Source organism: Mastigoproctus giganteus, chromosome 11 (genome assembly GCF_048544385.1).
Source record: "Mastigoproctus giganteus isolate SK-2022 chromosome 11, ASM4854438v1, whole genome shotgun sequence".
In the NCBI taxonomy this organism is placed as follows: domain Eukaryota; kingdom Metazoa; phylum Arthropoda; class Arachnida; order Uropygi; family Thelyphonidae; genus Mastigoproctus; species Mastigoproctus giganteus.
The window spans coordinates 130,732,663-130,751,568 of NC_143585.1; the positions used below are offsets into that span (position 1 = coordinate 130,732,663).

General features: G+C 37.5%; 1 protein-coding gene across 1 annotated transcript in view; it reads right to left on the reverse strand.

Annotated features, from left to right (window-relative positions):
- The window catches only part of Brr2 (U5 small nuclear ribonucleoprotein l(3)72Ab), a 570,943-nt gene that overhangs the window by 335,472 nt on the left and 216,565 nt on the right, over positions 1–18,906 (reverse strand). The window contains exons 18-19 of the mRNA XM_090384330.1: positions 13,653–13,802; positions 6,360–6,421 (exon numbers count right to left, since the gene is read on the reverse strand). Coding sequence (XP_090240456.1) covers positions 6,360–6,421; positions 13,653–13,802 — 212 coding nt within the window. The remainder of the gene's footprint in view (positions 1–6,359; positions 6,422–13,652; positions 13,803–18,906) is intronic.

Consider the following 18,906-nt stretch of genomic DNA (forward strand, 5'->3'; position numbering starts at 1 on the left):
CAAATATACGTGGTCTCAATTCTAATCTCAACGATGTCCATTTCCACTTGCAGTCTGCCAAACCACATGTACTTTTTCTGACAGAATCTCAGTTATCGGTTGATTCAACTACTGCTCATCTCAGATGCCCAAATTATTCGCTGTATGATTCCTTTCGCCTCAAAGGTGGTACTTGTGCATATGTCCGTTCTGATATTCCCTGCCAGAGACTTGCCAATTTGGAATCTCCTCTCTTTGATCTTCTCTGGCTTAAAATCTCTCTACCTCACTGTGTCAAATTCATCTGTTGTCTCTACCGTTCTCCCAACTCCACTAATCACTTGGAGCTCTTTGACTTCCTCTCGTTGCAACTTGACTTTCTTCAGTCCAACTTTCCTAACAGTGAGGTAATTTTCCTTGGTGATTTTAATGTTCACAACTCCAGCTGGCTTCGGTTTTCTAGTCACACTGACCCAGCAGGTCGAGATGCTGAGGCTTTTGCAATTACTAATGACCTAGCACGGATTGTTTATTTACCTACAAGAATACCGGACAATCCGAATCATACAGCCAATACACTTGATCTTTTTCTCACAAACAACCCTTCTAAGTACACGGTCGAAGTGAGAGGTCCTTTAGGCACTTCAGATCACAACTTGGTGATTGTCTCTTCTCCAATGGAACCTTTATCTCATGGCTATTCCCAACCTCGTGTTGTTTGGCATTACAAGAATGCAAAATGGGATGACCTGTGAGACTTCTTTTCTTCTTTTCCTTGGTCGGATTACTGTTTCAAAACTCCTGATGTCAACGTTTGCTCAGATCGTGTCAGTGAAATTATTCTTGCAGGAATGGAATCCTTTATCCCACACTCCACTTTAAAATCTCGTCCTTTATCTAAACCTTGGTTTTCCAATAAATGTGCTAAGGCTGTTCAAGAGAAGAATGTTGCATATCGTAATTGGCTTGTTTCTAATTCTTCAGTTTCATTTTCTGCCTACACCAAACTCGCAACAATTGTAAAGCAGTTATTAATCAGTCTAAACTAGAGTTTGAACAGGCTAAGAGTAGAAAACTTGCCTCTTGCCCTAATGGTAGCTGAGCATTCTGGTCTCTTGCCAAAGCTATTGGCCTCAACTTTTGCCCATCTCTGCTTCCACCTCTGTCCAAACCAGATGGTTCTGTTGTCACTTCAGCTAAGGATAAAGCTGACCTGCTAGTATCCCATTTTTCTTCCAGCTCATGTATTAATGAACTTGGCAAAACACCTCCCACCATTCCCAACACGGTCAATTCAATGCCTCCTGTGGTCTTCCGTCAAAAGGATATCAGAAGGATTGTGATGAATCTTGATGCTAAGAAAGCTTCAGGTCCTGATGGTATTTCTCCACTTGTTCTCAAAATCTGTGCTCCTGAACTTACTCCTATTCTTTGCGCCTTTTTTCACTTTCTTATTCCAAAGGTGTTTTTCCTTCTGCTTGGAAATTTGCTCATATCCAGCCAGTTCCTAAAAAGGGTGACAAATCCCTCCCATCCAATTATCGTCCCATTGCAATTACTTCTACTCTTTCTAAAGTAATGGAGAAATCAATTAACCGCCAACTCTTAAACTACCTAGAAACCTTCTGTCTGATCAACGATCACCAGTATGGATTCCGTCAGTGTCGATCCACTGGTGATATCCTGGCTTATGTTACCCATTTATGGACTACTTCAATGGAAAGGTTCGGTGAAACACAAGTAGTTGCTCTTGACATCTCAAAGGCTTTTGATCGTGTTTGGCATAAAGGTCTTCTAAACAAGCTTCCATCTTATGGTTTGCCAACTGTTTTTAGTAATTGGTTATCCAGTTTTCTCTCTGATCGCTCACTGAGGGTGATGGTAGATGGCTCTCTGTCTTCTAACTTCTCCACTAATGCCGGTGTCCCCCAAGGTTCAGTTCTTTCCCCCACTCTTTTCCTCTTGTATATCAATGACCTTCTTCCATTGACTGGAAATCCTATCCATAGTTTTGCCGATGATAGCACATTGCATTCAACTTTCCGTTTTGAGAAATCTTGTCCTGCTCAATCAGTTTCAATTTCTCGAAAATCTGCTACCAATTCCTTAAATGCCGATCTTCAGGTAATTCTCCAGTGGGGCAAAGACAACTTAGTTGATTTCAACCCTTCTAAAACTCAGTCTTGTCTTATATCTCGCAAAAAGGATTCTTCTGCTCCTATGCTTATCTTTAGTGACACTCCAATTTCTAGGCAAAAGGATATATCTCTTTTGGGGATTTCCCTGACATCTAATCTCTCTTGGCACAAGCACATTACAAATATTGCTTCCTCTGCATCTAAAAAACTTGGTTTTCTCTTTTGCTCTCGGCGTTACTTTTCTTCCAAACAGCTGCTCACTCTGTATAAATAGCAAATCCACCCTGCCATGGAATATTGTTCCCACATTTGGGGTGGTGCCCCCAAAACCTCTCTCAGGCTTCTTGATTCCATTCAGAAGAGGGCAGTTAGGTTAATTAATGACTCATCTCTAACAGAGTCTCTCCACTCGCTTTCTCATAGACGCACTGTTTCTGCTGCATGCCTCTTTTACAGATACTTCCATGGGCACTGTTCTTCTGAATTGGCTTCTATAATTCCTGCTTTCTCTTTCAAAACAGTCCGAACACGTGCCGCCACCAGCCAACATCCATTTACTGTCCAACTTCAAACCCACAGAACCAACTTTTCATCTTCCTCATTTATTCATTCAACTGCCGTTTTCTGGAACAACCTTCCTTCATACGTATTTCCTGAAAATTACAATCTACAGAAGTTCAAGTCCAATGTCAACAAATATCTTCTTTTGTCTTCTCAACCTCCAACCCAAGCATGGTACTAAGTACTATAGGTTCTAATACCTCTCGTGTTTGGGGTTCACATAAAAAAAAAAAAAAAAAAAATTTGCGATCCATCTTCCCCACTGCTGGCATCATTTCCTTGTATAATTCTCTATAGTAGTCTTCTGCTATTTATAAGTACACCATCGCTATTCTTCAGTTTCAGTATCATTTGTCTTTCTGTATTACTGCTCATAGCTGCTGATTTAAGTCCTTTGTTTTCCCTTACTGCTTGTTCTACTTTTCTTGTGTTAAATCTTCTTATGTCCTCTCTGAGTCTCTTTCTAATGGCTTTACATAACTCAGTATACTCAATTTTCTTCTTGTCAGTGTTTATCTTGCTCTTCATTTGTCGTCTTTGGTTCATCATAACCTGTGTTTCTTGACTAATTTTTTTTTATTTGGATTTCTTTTTACCTATAGGTTTCTTGGGCTTTATCACTTTCAGAAAGTTGTAATATTCCTCATCAATATCTTGGTCCTGAGCAGTCTGCAGAAGCTCAAACTTGTTTTTAAGTTCGAGTATATACTGCTTTTTCTCCTCTTCTGTTATCTCAAAAACCTTCGTATTATTTACTTGAGTCAGTTTTTTCCTTTCTTTTCTTACTTCTATATCAAGTGTGCATCTTACCATTCTGTGATCAATTCCAACATTTACCTTGTTCAGGACACTAACATCATTTACGATATATCTTCTGTTAGTGAGGATGAAGTCGATTTCATTAGTTGTTAATCCATTCGGGCTCTTCCATGTCCACTTTCTGTTCACCCTTTTCTTGAAAAATGTGTTTATTACTGACAATCCTTGAGATTTGGCAAATTCCACAAGTCTTTCACCTCTTTTGTTTCTTTCACCAATTCCAAAATTTCCTATAGTTCCCCTTTCTGTGCTGTTTTATTTCTTTCCAACCATTGCAGTCCCCCATAGTGATAGTGTAGTGCATTTTCTGCTCATCTAGAAGACTCTCAATTTCGGTGTACATCTCTTAAACCTCTTCATCATCATGGCTCGATGTTGGTGCATAAATCATTATAACCTTTAGCTTGTACCTCTTAGAAATCCTGAGTAGTAGTCTTGACACCCCTGGTGATGTACTTTTGAATTCCAAATGTTGTTTTTTTATATCTTTCTTGGCCAGAAGGCCAACTCCACCTTTGCTCCTTTCACTGTTTCCATTGGCGTACAGCAGATTTCCACGTGATCAAATTATAAGTGATTCATTTCTTCTTCTTCTTTCAGCCAAACCAATGATATTTCATCAGTTTGGCTGACATTTCGATGATAGTCCCCGACATATGTAAGAGATACATTTCAGGACTTCTTACATAACTCAGGGATGACTAATAAGATATTGCTACTATATCCCTAATATGGCAAAATTACAAAAACCACATAATATCCTGAGAAGAACGAAGAAAAACAGTTATATATTTTTAATTAGTTCAATTAAAAACTTTATCTGGGGACAACGGTGAGGTAGCTATAGTGGCACTGAAATCTTCAGTCATAAAAAAAATATATAAATAACGTAACGTAAGTCTGAACCTACGTAAGTCGGGGACTTACTGTATCGAAAAATTATTATTAGCCATATGGTGCAAGGTAGTCTGAGGCTTATGCTGCACCAGGCAAAAAAAAACACGAGTTACCCTGTGTGAGAGAGAGGGGGGGGGGGGAGTAGAAGGGAATCACCAAGAAAGAGAAGAATGATGATATCCAGCTCAGGACCCTGGGTGTGCCAAGCCCATACCAGATTTAAGCCCCTCGGATCAGCAACCTCTATGTAAAAAGTATGGCGATAGATAAAAAAAACTTACCACGTACTACTCGTGTGCCCGATATGATGCTTCCCTTTATTTTTTACAATGTCGCATGTGGTTTGGTCACCAACATTATAATAGTTCTTTAGAGATTTAACAGATGCACCGTTTTCAAACTTTTGAATAATATCAAGTTTTTGTTTAATTGAAAGAACAACTCTTGAGTTTGCCCAACATTTTTGCAATTTCTGAACAAAAAAATAAATAAAATAATAATAATAAAAATTCCGATATCCCTGACATAAACAATGAAACAAAATTTGCCTTTTGTTGTGCTGACTGAACACAACAATCGACGCAACGCACTAAAACAAACTAAACATTTGGTCTCTTTTTTTTTTTTTGCACGGCAGATGTGAAGACAGTGAGGGTTGCAAGATAATAGGTACACTAATCTCTCAATAATGACTTATAATGCCACTTCGTCGCTTATTTATGTCTTGCAAAACATCTGTTTATACCTATTCTAGTTGTTAATTGAATTTTATTATTTCTGGTTGATTTTTTTTTTTTTTAATTTGGAGTCTTGAAGTGTCCCGGTTAATCCGATCCCGGTAAATCGAGGCGCCTCCACAGCCAGGTGGGCAAGAGCAGCAGTGCATAGTACACGCTTCTTGATTAGACCGGGGTTCGAGCCCGTGACCACCAAATACGGAGGATGTGGGAAGGTTAGGGAATGACCACCGCATATCCCCGGAGCAATATGGCCTTAGTCGCTAATGCTCCTAAAAACCAAATAACAACAACAACCGGTAAATCGAGAGTCTGCTATATATCACACGAAACCATTATATAACAAATACAGGAGAGTTGTATGTAACCCAGCTGATGCTACTGATGAATCTAATAGGTATACTTCACATGAATCTTTACAGATGAAAGTAGTTTCATGGAGAAGAGAAACTATGTGAGTGAAGCTGAGTAGCATATAATTAGCAATACTGCTTACAGAATTGCATTACAGAAGACTGTTTAGAAAAACTTTTGGTCCTAAAGGCAAGTAAGGCTTCTGGGGTTGATGATATATATCGAGTAATTATCAGGGAGGAGGGGAGAGAATTTATTAGACTATTAAGGTTAATTATGAGGGCACCACTGGATTGGAGAAGTGGCAACATATCGGTTACATCATAAATATCATTCTAATAGTAGAGTAACTACTGACCACTCAGCCTGACTTTGGTGGTAGGGAAAATCATGGAGGCGATTATTACAAATGCAACACAGGAGCATCTAGATATAAATGGTATTTTGAAGGAAACAGAGCATGGTATTTTGAAAGAAACAGAGCATGGTTTTTAAAGGAGAAAATCATGTTTAACTAGTCTGGTTAGCAATTATGAAAGACACTCATGAATCAGATATTGGAAAGGAATTTGACATTATTTAGTTGGACTTCAGCAAAGCATCTGACTGTCTCCCATATATAATTGCTGGATCAATCCAGCAATTATATATGGGATGATGGGATGGCTGCAAGATGGGAGGCAGAGAGCTGTAATTAATGGTTATTCTTCAAACTATGTTAGTTCAAGAACTATAAAATATCCAAAACCAGAAACTCCATGTTGTGATGGCACATTACTTAAAATGTGATTTTTAAAGGGCTCCTTCTCTACCTTGATTTAATTTAATCTTTATAACTACTCAAACTTTAAGCTAAAATATTAAGTAAAACTACCTTGTCATGCCTGCATGATGAATAGCAAATCCATATGGCAATAAGTCTTTCAACTCTAAATTCTGCAAAACAAAAATAAAAATTAACAAAAAGCATATTCAACCTAAGCACATAATCATATATGTTTAAAACTTAATATAGAATTGTTTATAGAAAACCAAATACAGTATTGTTTACAGAAAACCACATATAGAATTGTTTACAGAACGCCAAATACAGAAATCTTTTAAGTATGAATTAAATCATACCATTACTTAATCCAGTTATTCCAAGAGTAATTTTTTCATGTAGAGAGGTGGCCAAAATTTAGCAGATAGTAAATCTAGTACAATGAAAGGCTTTTATTAGAAGCCAAGACTAGACTAATAAATAAGTATGACAATAAAGTTATGTTTAATTTTGCCTCACCAGGTGACACCATCCTTTCAGATTTCACCACTGGATGTGTTCTTTTGTCTGTCAACCTTTCTATCAGTAATATAGTAATATGTTTTATGTATTCTGTCAATAAAGTGTATTATTGATTAGTTATATTTTGCAGAAATACAGGAGTTTTGGAAAAGTAGTATGTTTCATTCATTTTCTGAGATTAATATGAAAATTTGTAAGACAGAGAACTTCAATGACAGACAACAAATAGATTATATATAATCAACAGGAGGTAATTAATCTTAGCATTTATCTGAATCTGTTAAAAGAGAAAATCAATTTTTTTTTTTTTTTTTTTTTCTTTTGGCATAAAGGATTTTGCTCGTGCCAAACGTCCATATGGAGGAGAATTTATTAAAAGAAACTTGGAAGAAGTGGTTAAAGTTTTGTATCCAGATAATACAAAACTGCATAAACTGATCGCACAGGTTCCTATGTCATGCCATACAACTGAGCGTCGTATTGGTGCTTGTTTGTTATGTTTGTTATTTGGTTTTTAGGAGCATTAGCAACTAAGGCCATATTGCTCCGGGATATGCGGTGGTCATTCCCTGACCTTTCCGCATCCTCCGTATTTGGTGGTGACGGGCTCGAACCCCGGTCTAATCAAGAAGCGTGTGCTACGCACTGCTGCTCCTTCCCACCTGGCTACGGAGGCGCCTCGTATTGGTGCAATTAGCAAAAATGTTGAAAATAGTTTGATGTGTGATTTGAAAAATTGTACAGCATTTAGTTTAGCTCTCGACGAGTCTACAGACATTTGGGATGTTCCACAATTAGCCGTTTTTGTCCGCTATGTATCTGCAGACATAAATGTGAAGGAAGAAATGTTAGACCTAGTAGCTCTTATCGAAACAACTCGCGGTACTGATGTTAGAAATGCACTTGATGAAGTAATGAACAGGTTTGAATTGCCTCGTGATAAACTTGTAAGTGTTGTGACTGACGGAGCGCCTGCAATGATAGGGAAAAACCAAGGTCTCATTGGTCTTTTAAACAATGATCCGAAAATTACACGTTTCTTACCTCTTCACTGCATAATTCACCACGAGCATCTCATAGCGAAGTACTTCAAATACGAAAATGTGTGGAAGATAGTGAATTTAATTAGAACAAATGCCAAAACACATCGTCAATTTAAGAACTTTTTAGAAGAGTTGCAAGTGAATGACAAAACAGATGAATTGCCCAGTGATTTATACTTATGGTGTGTTGTAAGATGGCTGTCAACTTACAATGTTTTGAGCCGTTTTGTGGAACTCCTAAATCCTATGATAACATTTACAAAAGAAAAAGGAAAAAAATACCCAGAATTAGAAAATGAAACTTGGCTTTCTGACTCAATGTTCCTTATGGACATTATAGAACATTTGCAAACACTTAATTTGGCTTTACAAGGAAAGGAAAAAATTATTATTGATTTGTCACAAACTGTATTTAGTTTTGAAGCTAAACTTCGGCTTTTTGTGTACGATCTTAAGAACAAAATATTTAATCATATTCCACAAATAAAAGCAAATAAATTAATATCAAAGAAGAAAAGTTAGACGAATACAAAGAAAAATTGGAAGAATTCCAAGCAGATTTCAAACATAGGTTTGAAGATTTGAAAAGTTTGAAATCTACATTTGTATATTTTGTGAACCCATTTATTTGTGATACTATTGAAGATGGATTTCCAATTTCTGAAATAATACTTGTTGAAATAGCAGCTGGAGATTTGGAGTTATTAGAGATGAAAGAGAATCAGGCATTGCAAATGCAGCACAAATCTACTTCTGTAACTGAATTTTGGAAACTCATGCCAGAATCAAAACATCCACATTTAAAGAAAGCCACTTGCCGTCTAATTTAAATTTTTGGTACAACATATTGCTGTGAATCTTTGTACTCCAGAATGAAGTTCGTGAAGTTGAAAGATCGTTCACAGTTGACCAATCATCAACGTACTGAATTGCTGCAAACGGCTTTAACAAATTTTATGCCAAATTTCAAAGATTTGACCAAAGGTCTTCGTTAAATGTTATACTTTTTATTAATGCATTTTTATTATATTTTATTTTTATTATTAAAATTTTGAAATAATTATTTTGTATTTTCTTTCTCTTAACTATATTTTCTTATATATGTATACTTTACATAGCACTTAAGACTTGTGTAGAATATGTAATCATATTAATTAAATTAAATTTGAATTTGTGTATTTAATACTATGTAACTATGGTGTGGCTCTTTATAATACATGAAAAACCGGAATGCAGCTCTCACTGACCTCATGCGTGGCCACCCCTGATCTAGTATGAATTAATCTAATATAATTAAAATTTATTAATAAAATTAATTATAAGATTATTCTAGTATAATCTAGTACTTTAAAAAGAAAAACTATCAAAGAATATTATTAAACAAAATTGTGCTGTTTCTTGAAAGCAAAACACAAAGTGAAATTAATGCGAAATGTATTCATGTGTGTCAACGTGGAATGAGGCTGATGAAAACTGATCGCCAATTTCTTGATACATACTGATGTGTCGCCTTGAATGAAGAAAAATGAAGCTTCTCATGCTTCTTTAGTTAATTGTGAAGAGCAGTCTGATAACAGAAGAAAGTTTTTGAGGATGTGAGTCATTGCATTAGCATTGTTAGAGGCATAAAGTAAAAAGTAAAGTGCAGCCATTATCAACCCACTGCAAGATGGAAGCCTCCTCAACAATTCATGTTGAGGGAAATGGACCATAATCTACCTCGCTGGTCCAGTGCAAGTTGGCAGATCGACCGTATTCAGCAGGCAGGGGCTTGAACCCCGGTCTACTCAAAGAGCGTGTGCTACTGCACTCCCGCTCTTGCCCACTCGGCTAGGGAGGCCGTTTGATGATGCAAGAAAAAATGCAAGAGGCATATGATGCAAGAAAGCAAGCATCAGTCACAAAAAAAAAAAAAAAAACACTTCACACATCCATTCCCTCCAAAAATTTGTCCAGTGCCTCCTTGAATTTATTTAAGCTATCAACTTCCACAATAACAGATGGAAGTTTGTTCCAGCAATCAGCCTGCTGGCTAAAGGCAAATTTCCAAACATCTATTCTATAACTGTCTATTTCAATTGGAATTTATGCCTCCTCAGGTTCATAATCTGAGCAAGTGGAAGAATCCCAACAGAATTGAGCCTGCTCAACCCATTCAAGGCCTTATACACCCCAAACACATAACTGACAACACCCCATGACCTGCTCATGCAGCCTGTCTGCACTGCTCAGAAAACTTCATATCTGACTGCACGATTACTCCCAGGTCTTTTTCATTTTCTACCAACCTAAGTGTAGTATCACACAGTTGGTATGTTACTATGGGGTTACTTCCACCCATATGCAGTACTTTGCATTTGTCAATGTTAAATTTCAGTTTCCACTTCTCAGACCATCTGCCCAACTTTTCTAGATCCTGTTGCAGTAGGACACTGCCATTACTGTCATTAACAACCCTGCCAACTTTTGTATCATCTGGAAACTTCGACATTAAGCCAGATACACCTTCATAAATATCATTGATAAATATACAAAACAACAGTGGGCCCAACACCGAACCCTATGGGACTCCATTAATAACATTAGTCTAATGATTATCATGTTCTGTCTTCTCCCACTCAACCATCCTTTTTTATCTATTATAGCAACTTTCCCTTAACACCATACTCCTCCAATTTGTACAGTAGTCTTCCATGCACAACAGTATTAAAAGCTTTCCTGAAATCCAAGTATATGATATCAAAATTATTCTTTGCATCTAGTTCATTTGTAACCACATCTTAGTAACCAATCAAATTTATCAGACAAGACTTTCGCTTAACAAACCCATGCTGTGCTTGGCTTATTGCTGCAGTCTTGTCTAGATGATCCTGCAATGCATCATTAACCCGTGACTTCATTATTTTCCATGGAACAGAAGTTAAACTAACTTTTCTGTAATTACACGTCACCCTTAGATACCCCCTCTGTGAATTGGCGATACATTTACACATCTCCAGAACGTGGAGACTTCCACCGAGTCAAATGCTCTCATAATTATGGCTAAGGATCTGCTTACTACTTTTGCCGCCTCCTTTAATATAACTGGATAGATCCCATCCACCCAGGGTGCCTTTCTTATGTTTAAATTTGACAATTTCTCCTCCGCTTTACTCTCAGTTATTAGAAAATCATTATGCACCTTATCACAGTTTGATAAACTGTCTGGTATTCTCTTCCCTTAATAACTCCTCACGTGTGAATGTAGATGCAAAATACTCATTCAGATTGTCAGTTATCTGAGCAGGATCATCAACACTCAAACCATCAACATCACGGAGACCAATCTGATTCACACCCTTTCTTCTAGAGTGCATATAACTAAAGAAGTACTTGCAGTTTTCCTTAGCATAATTTGCCAAAGATTTCTTGTAATTTGCCTTTACTTGCCTAACCTCCTTTGTGGCTTGATTACAAACTAGCTTATATCTACCACAGCCTTTTGTGTCGCCTGATAATTTATATGCATCCCATGCATTTTTCTTCTCTGCCATGAGATTAGTTCATCTGACATTCAGGTCTAACCTTGAACAGTATTTCAGTTGGTCCCCACTGTACAGAATTTAAAAACTGTCTGAGACCACTTTAGTCACCTCTATGAGAGCAAAAACACTTCCTTTTACCCATGATGGTAGTTACATCTTTAAGTAAATCCCACATCAGTTGATCTGATTATCACTGCTGATAATCAGATCAATGATATTACTTTCTCTGGTTGCATCTCTAAAGTGTTCCTGTAGAAAATAGTCATCCAGTAAATCCACAAAAGTCTTGCTGGTGTGCAAGTGACCAACCCACAAATTCCAGTCAATATCTGGAAAGTGAAATTCCCCATTATTAGACAATCTGATCTACTGGCCCACTCAATTTCTCTGTACAGTTGTTTGTTGTACTCATCATTAGACCTATAACACACTCCTAGTCTCATTTTTGCTTTCCCAGTGTTTATGTCACACCAAACTGACTCAACACTGCCTAAACTTAGAGGGAACTGTGTTTTTAAGACTACACCAAAGTGGATGCAGACAATGAATGTTTCAAGATATGCAAGAATGAAAAGGAACTTACTGTAGGCGTAACAGAAGCTGAAATCTTCCTGCCAAAATATATAAGTGCAACAACAAGCAGCAAGGTCAGCTCAAATTCCCAATATTAGTAATCATTTCATTTATGTTATTCACGGTCTGTAAGAATCAGTAATTCCTTCTACAAATAAATGCATCACCAGTGGAGGGAGTGAGGGGAGAGAAGGGGGAAATATCTGTTTAGTACAGCTTATTTTTCTGTTTCATGCAGTATGGTAGTTTTAATTTGCTATTATGTAGTTCTGACAAAATTTATATAAGGCAGTAAAGGTTTTCAATACATTGTAACTTCGAATTGAAGGTTTAAAATTATGCCAAAGAATATGGACACCTCCAACTGAAAAAAATTAAACCTTTACTTGTGAATTTGTATTTCAAACATATGCAGTAAAATATACATTGAGTGATCACTGAATTATGACCACCCCTATGAAAACTGAATGAGACCTGTTGACCATGTGAGGTACAAGAGTGCAGAGTTAGTCGACCTACATAGCATAGATAAGGTGACAGTGGTTCAGTATGTAGTATAATTCTGAGCGTGATGGGTAAAAGGAAAGATTTATTGGAGTGTACCAGGGCTGCCGTCAAAATGGTCAAACAATGACCGGATGGAAAAACTGCAAAGGTCAGAGAAAGGTTGATGCTAGAACGTACAGGCGAACAGGTGCAGCACTGTTGAAGAGCTGACTACCCAATACAACACGGGCCAACCCGGAACAATATCTGGCATGACCATGCATCGCACGCTCGCATGTATGGGCTATACTAGCAGATGGCCCCTATGCCATCCTCTCCTAACCAAGGTTTATTGACATAAAAGACTTGCCTGGTGCAAAGAGCATGCAAGTTGGACATTAGAAGACTGGAAGAAGGTGCATTGGTCGGATGAGTCATGTTATTTACATCACACTGTGGATGGTTGTGTACGGATTTGGTGTCAACAACATGAGGCTCTTGATCCATCGTGCATGGTATCAAAAGTGTAGGCCAGTGGAGATGGTTGTATGGTATGTTTCACTGGCAGGAACCTGTATCCCTGGTGCATGTGGAACAACATATCAGTGATGTCTGCTATTGTCAGCTGCTTGCTGACTGTGTACACCCCACTATGTTACATTTTTTCCCAAATGGCAATGGTGTCTTCTAAGATGACAATGCACTGAGCCATCAGTCACTTGTTGTGCAGGAATGGTTTGAGGAACACAGTGCTGACTTCCAACATATTGATTAGCCTCCAAATTCCCCCGATATCAACCCCATAGAGCACTTGTGGGACACTATGGAAAGGCATATCAGGCGTAATCATCTCCATACCTGCATTGCTGACCTCATTACACACAGCTTGTTTGGCCATACCTCCTGAACGCTTCTGACATCTTGCTGAATTAATGCCACATCGGATAGCTGCTGTACTGAGGGCAAAAGGAGGACCTACAAAGTATTAGGTAGGTGGTCATAATGCAGTGATCACTCAGTGCATATTTATTTTTAAAATTCTTCTTCTGAAATCTGGGTACAATATATGATCTGGCATATCTTATCATTCAACAAATATGATAATTACACTAATTCCTAAATTGGAGGTGGGATATGATTTTACTTTCTATAATCAGAACAATATTATAAAACCTGAAAATCTTATTGTTTACATTTAAACTTCATAAATAGGATTACATGTGACACATGGTTTCAAATATTTTATTGAACCATACCTTAACTTGCTCTGCTTCTGTTCTTAGCACTTCTGTTGATGCTGAACCTTCACGCAGAAACTGACCAAGTGTATCCTTTTCTAGACACATATCTCTGATAGCTCTAGCAGATTTACCAGTTTCTTTTCGTGAATGAACAAAAATTAACACCTAAAGGATAGAACCAAAGTATATAAAAAAAATGAATAACAGTTGGATTGCCGTGAACCAAATCTTCCTAATTAATAATAGCAAAAAGTAATGAATGTGCTAGTTGAATGATACAACAGGAAAATTATGTATGTCATTATTAAATGCAATAAATTGTATTTTAAAATTATTCTCTTAGTTTATATGTTTTAAACATACTTTATTTTCTTATTATTACACTTAATTTATTTTCCTACTCTGTTTTACACAGTACTGGCTACAAAACATATTCTGTTATATAAAATTTTTTCTTTAGGAAAAAAAAAAATAATAAATAAAAACCTTGCAAAAATATACTATTGTGTAAAAATGTGATTAACTAATGCCAGTTATAAACACAAAGTGAAATTAAGAGAAATTTTTATTACAGAAATTCAACATGAAACATCTTTAATTTTGCATTCATATTTTAATGGATGTGAAAATACATCAGTTAAAACCACCAGGCAATACTGGGTGTAGACATTTCTCAACAACCAGTGCAATACCACAACTTTACTTATTAGAGGCTTGAAGTGATGAAACCCATGTTTAGTCTCCAGAGCAAAGTTCCAGTAAACCCCAATCTCTTCCATCATGCAGTATGATTGATGTCTTTTGAGGTTTTGATGGGCATCATGGAGAGACCAAGCTTCTTTAGATTTCAAGGGTATAGCTCTAAAACAGCATTTGCAGGCCAGTCACCAGATAGTCCACCAGACCGAACCAACTGGTAACTCTCTAGGAGACATCCAGATCAACTATTGTTTTATAATCTTACTGCCTTTACTCTGCCGGATAGTGACCGGAGGGTCGAGTAGTGTGTAAGCAGGTGGCATTGTTGAAGATGCATTATGTAAATCTGAGTATATTCTTGCTGTGTGTAAAATTTCACTACTTCATAAAACATGTCCTCCCCACTTTATCTTACTACTTAATAAATCATGAATACTCAAACCAATAGAACAAACTTAACTGCAAAAAGATCTGAACCTCCCAAACACTTCTCATTTATTTCACTAATATACGTGGTCTCATTTCCAATCTCAATGATCCATTCCCACTTTAGTCTGCCAAGACTCACTTACATTTATTGACCGAATCCCAATTATTGGTTGATTCAATCACTGTTCATCTAAGTTGTCTTAATTATTCGCTGTATGATTCCTTTAATTTCAAAGGTGGTACTGTACATATGTCCACTTTGATATTTCTTGTCAGAGACAGTAATTTGGAATCTCATTTCACACTTCTCTGGCTTAAAATATGTCTACCTGATTCTGTCTTTTTTTTTTTTTTTTTTTTTAATTTGGTAATTGTTGGCGCATCGGCTTCTGTGGCCATATTGCACCTCCCAAGGTTTTTGCAGTACTTTGATCCAAGCCCGAGGCGGGAATCGAACCCACGACCTTTGGGTTGCCGGGCAGGTACTTTACCCACTCAGCTAGCCCGGTCGGCTAAACCTGATTCTGTCAAATTCATTTGTTGCCTCTATCATTCTCCCAACACACTAATCACTTGGAACTTTGACTTTCTACAATGCAACTTTCCTAACAGTGAGGTAATTTCTTTGGGGATTTTAATGTTTACAACTTCAGCTGGTCAAGATACTAAAGCCTTTGCAATTACTAATGACAACAGATTGTTCATTTACCTACCAACACTGTTGACCTTTTTCCTAAAAAAAAAATCCTTACAAGTACATGGTTGAATGGTCCTCTAGGCACCTCAGACCAAAACCTGGTGATGACCTGTTCTCCAATGGAGCCTTTCTCTTGTGGCCATTCTTAACCTAGTGTTGTTAGGCATTACAAGAATGCAAAGTGGGATGATCTGTAAGATTTCTATTCTTCTTTTCCTTGGTTAGATTACTGTTTTAAATCTGATTTCAGTGTTTTTTTTGCTCATGTCGTGACATTGAAATTATTTTAGTAGGGATGAAATCCTTTATTCCACACTCCACCTTAAAATCTCGTCCTTCATTTAAACCTTTGATTTTCACTAAATGTGCTAAGCTGTTCAAGATAAGAATGCTGTATATCAGAAAATTTGGATGCAACTGGTTGGCATGCAAATCTCCAAGTTCACTTTCTACCTATATTGGAACTTGCGTCAACTGTAAAGCAGTTATTATCAGTCCAAATTAGATTTTGAACAGGCTCAGAGTAGAAAACTTGCTTCTTGTCCAAATGATAGTCGGGTATTCTGGTCTCGTGCCAAAGCTAGTGGCTGAAACTTTTGCCCATCTTTACTTCCACCTCTGTTAAAACTCGATGGTTCGATTGCAATCTCAGCCAAAGATAAAATCAACCTGCTAGTATCCTACTTTGAATGTTCTAATCTTGGAAAAACACCTTCTACCATCTCCAGTATGCTCCATTCAATGCCTCCTGTGGTCTTCTGTTAATAGAATGTCAGAAGAATTTTGAACAACCTTGATGCCAAGAAAGCACCAGGTCCTGATGGTATTTCCCTATTTGTTCTCAAAACCTGTGCTCCTGAGCTTGATCTCATTCTGTGTCTCCTTTTTTACACTCTTAATCAGCAGTGTTTTTCCTTCTGCTTGGAAGGAAATTGCTTGCAGAGCTACCAAGTAACTCTGCCTTCAACATATATTAGATACCAACTATTACGCCCACTTTCAGTGCACCTTCCTACCGAAATTACCCGCATTAGTAATCATTTTTTTTTTTTTTTTTATGAAAACCCCAAACACGAAAGGTATCAAAACCTATAATACTTAGTACCGTGCATGGGTTGAAGGAGAAGTGTGGGGGGGAGGGGGATGCCGGAAACTTTGCTCTAGAAACTAAACATGGGTTTTACCACTTCAAGCATTTGATTGAAACTATCCATGACCTTTAAGAAACAGTAATTCCCTCTATAAATGAATGAATCACTGGTGCAGGGGGGGGAGGTAAAACATCTCTTCATTACAGTCTGTGTTTCATGCTGCATGGTAGCTTTAATTGTAGTTCTGACAAAATGTATATAATGCAGAAAAGGGTTTCATACACTGTTAATTTTAAATTGTCGGTATAAAATTATGCCAAGGAACATGGTAACAGAGTAGTTAAAAGATATTTCAGCCCTCCACTAACCGGGAAAAAAAAAAAAAAAAAAAAAACTGTTACTTGTGAATTTGTATTTGAAATACAGGGTTATTCAAAATGAAGTCCGGGGTTTCAATACAGGAATTGTTTGAAACCCCGGACTTCATTTTGAATAACCCTGTATATGCACTATATAGTTATATTTTTAAAATTCGCCTTTTGAAATCTGAGTTAGATGTATGGTCTGGTGTACCTTATCATTCAGCAAATATGATAATTAAATGAATTCCTATATTGAAGGTTGGATATGTTTTTTATCTTCTATAATCAGGACAATATTATAAAACCTGAAAATCATATGGTTTACATTTAAACTTCATAAAGATGTAAAAAAATGTTTTGAAATATTTTATTGAACCATACCTTAACTTCTGCTTCTGTTCTTAACACTTCTGTTGAGGCCAAACCTTCATTTGGAAATTGACCAAGTATATCCTTTTAGAGACACATCTCTCCCTTCAGCTTGTTGTTGGTGCAGAGGTTTTTCGGACAAGGGCAACTGAGGCCAAAATGTGCCTATTCAAATATTTGGAATGGTACCGGAGTTTGCCTTATTTGTTATTAGATATATTCATAAAGTCTAATTTGTTTGAGATAAGCGAAAAGCTCATCCAGGTTGGCATTGTTTCCCAATACGTGGGTTAGTGATAAAGGCTCTTGCTTTGTGTCAGAGAAAGGAAGGTAGTATTTCTGATATGGGAATAATACGAACAATCTAACAAAATAGGTCGAACTGTAAGTTGTGATGAACAATGCATGCATACAAGAGGGTCATCGCCCATGAGCAGGAACAAGTGGGTCAGGTGTGTGTGCCCTATGCGCAATCTTGCCAGTATTACTTCTTCATGTCTGTTTTTCCTCAAGCTCGAGCTCCATATTTGCGGTTCTTGTTTAATTTCAAATAATTTATTGTTTGTCTGTGTCTTCCAAATGTTTAACCATTCGTCCCTACAGATACGTCGGATATGTTTTAGGAAATCTATATAGGGTACTTGGTAAGATGTAGGTGCATTGCTCTTTGGGTGCCTGGCTGCCTGGTCTGCTGTTTTGTTACTTGTGATTCCAGCATGCCCTGGAATCCAACAGAAACTGATGGTATGATTTAGACGAGACCCGATTTCTTTTACTATGGGATGTGGGGTTGAGAAATTGTTACTTATTGCGGAAAGCGCACTCATGGAGTCTGTATATATTACACTATAGTGTTGAGACAGATACTGATATTGTATATAGCTAGGTGGATTGCATAAAGTTCTGCAGTATAACTGCTACATTCAGCCGGGAGAGATACAGATACTGTAAATGTGGGAAAGACTGCTGCAGCACCTACGGCATCATCTGATTTTGAACCATCAGTATATATTAAGCAGCTCTGCGCATTGTTAGCGGCATGTCCTTTGTGCAGTTGCTTGATATAACAGTTTTCCATGGACATTTTCCCCCATTGTTGGAAAAAGGTGTCACAGTAAGGTGGTATGGTATTTGGATTTTAGGAGCATTAGCAACTAAGGCCATATTGCTCCGGGATATGCGGTGGTCATTCCCTGATCTTTCCGCATCCTCCGTATTTGGTGGTGACGGGCTCGAACCCCGGTCTAATCAAGAAGCGTGTGCTACGCACTGCTGCTCCTTCCCACCTGGCTACGGAGGCGCCCAGTAAGGTGGATTTGAGGACCAAGACAGATCAGATATTTTGGTTTCTTTGAACGTGTTTTCAAAATGAACATTCCAGCAATGCATCAAATCTTGTAGTCTAATACCAGTTGGTCTATTTTCAGTGGGTTTATTGTTATAGAATGTTACCCTTTTAGGATTGAAAAGTAGCGGTTGATTTAGATGATCTGGAAGGCTTTTAATCCTGGCTGCATAGGTGAGGAGTAACATTTTCCTTCTGAGGTGGAGTGGTGGTTCGTTTGCCTATATAGAGACTCTGGACCGGGGATGTTCGAAAAGCTCCAAGAGCAGTGCAAAGA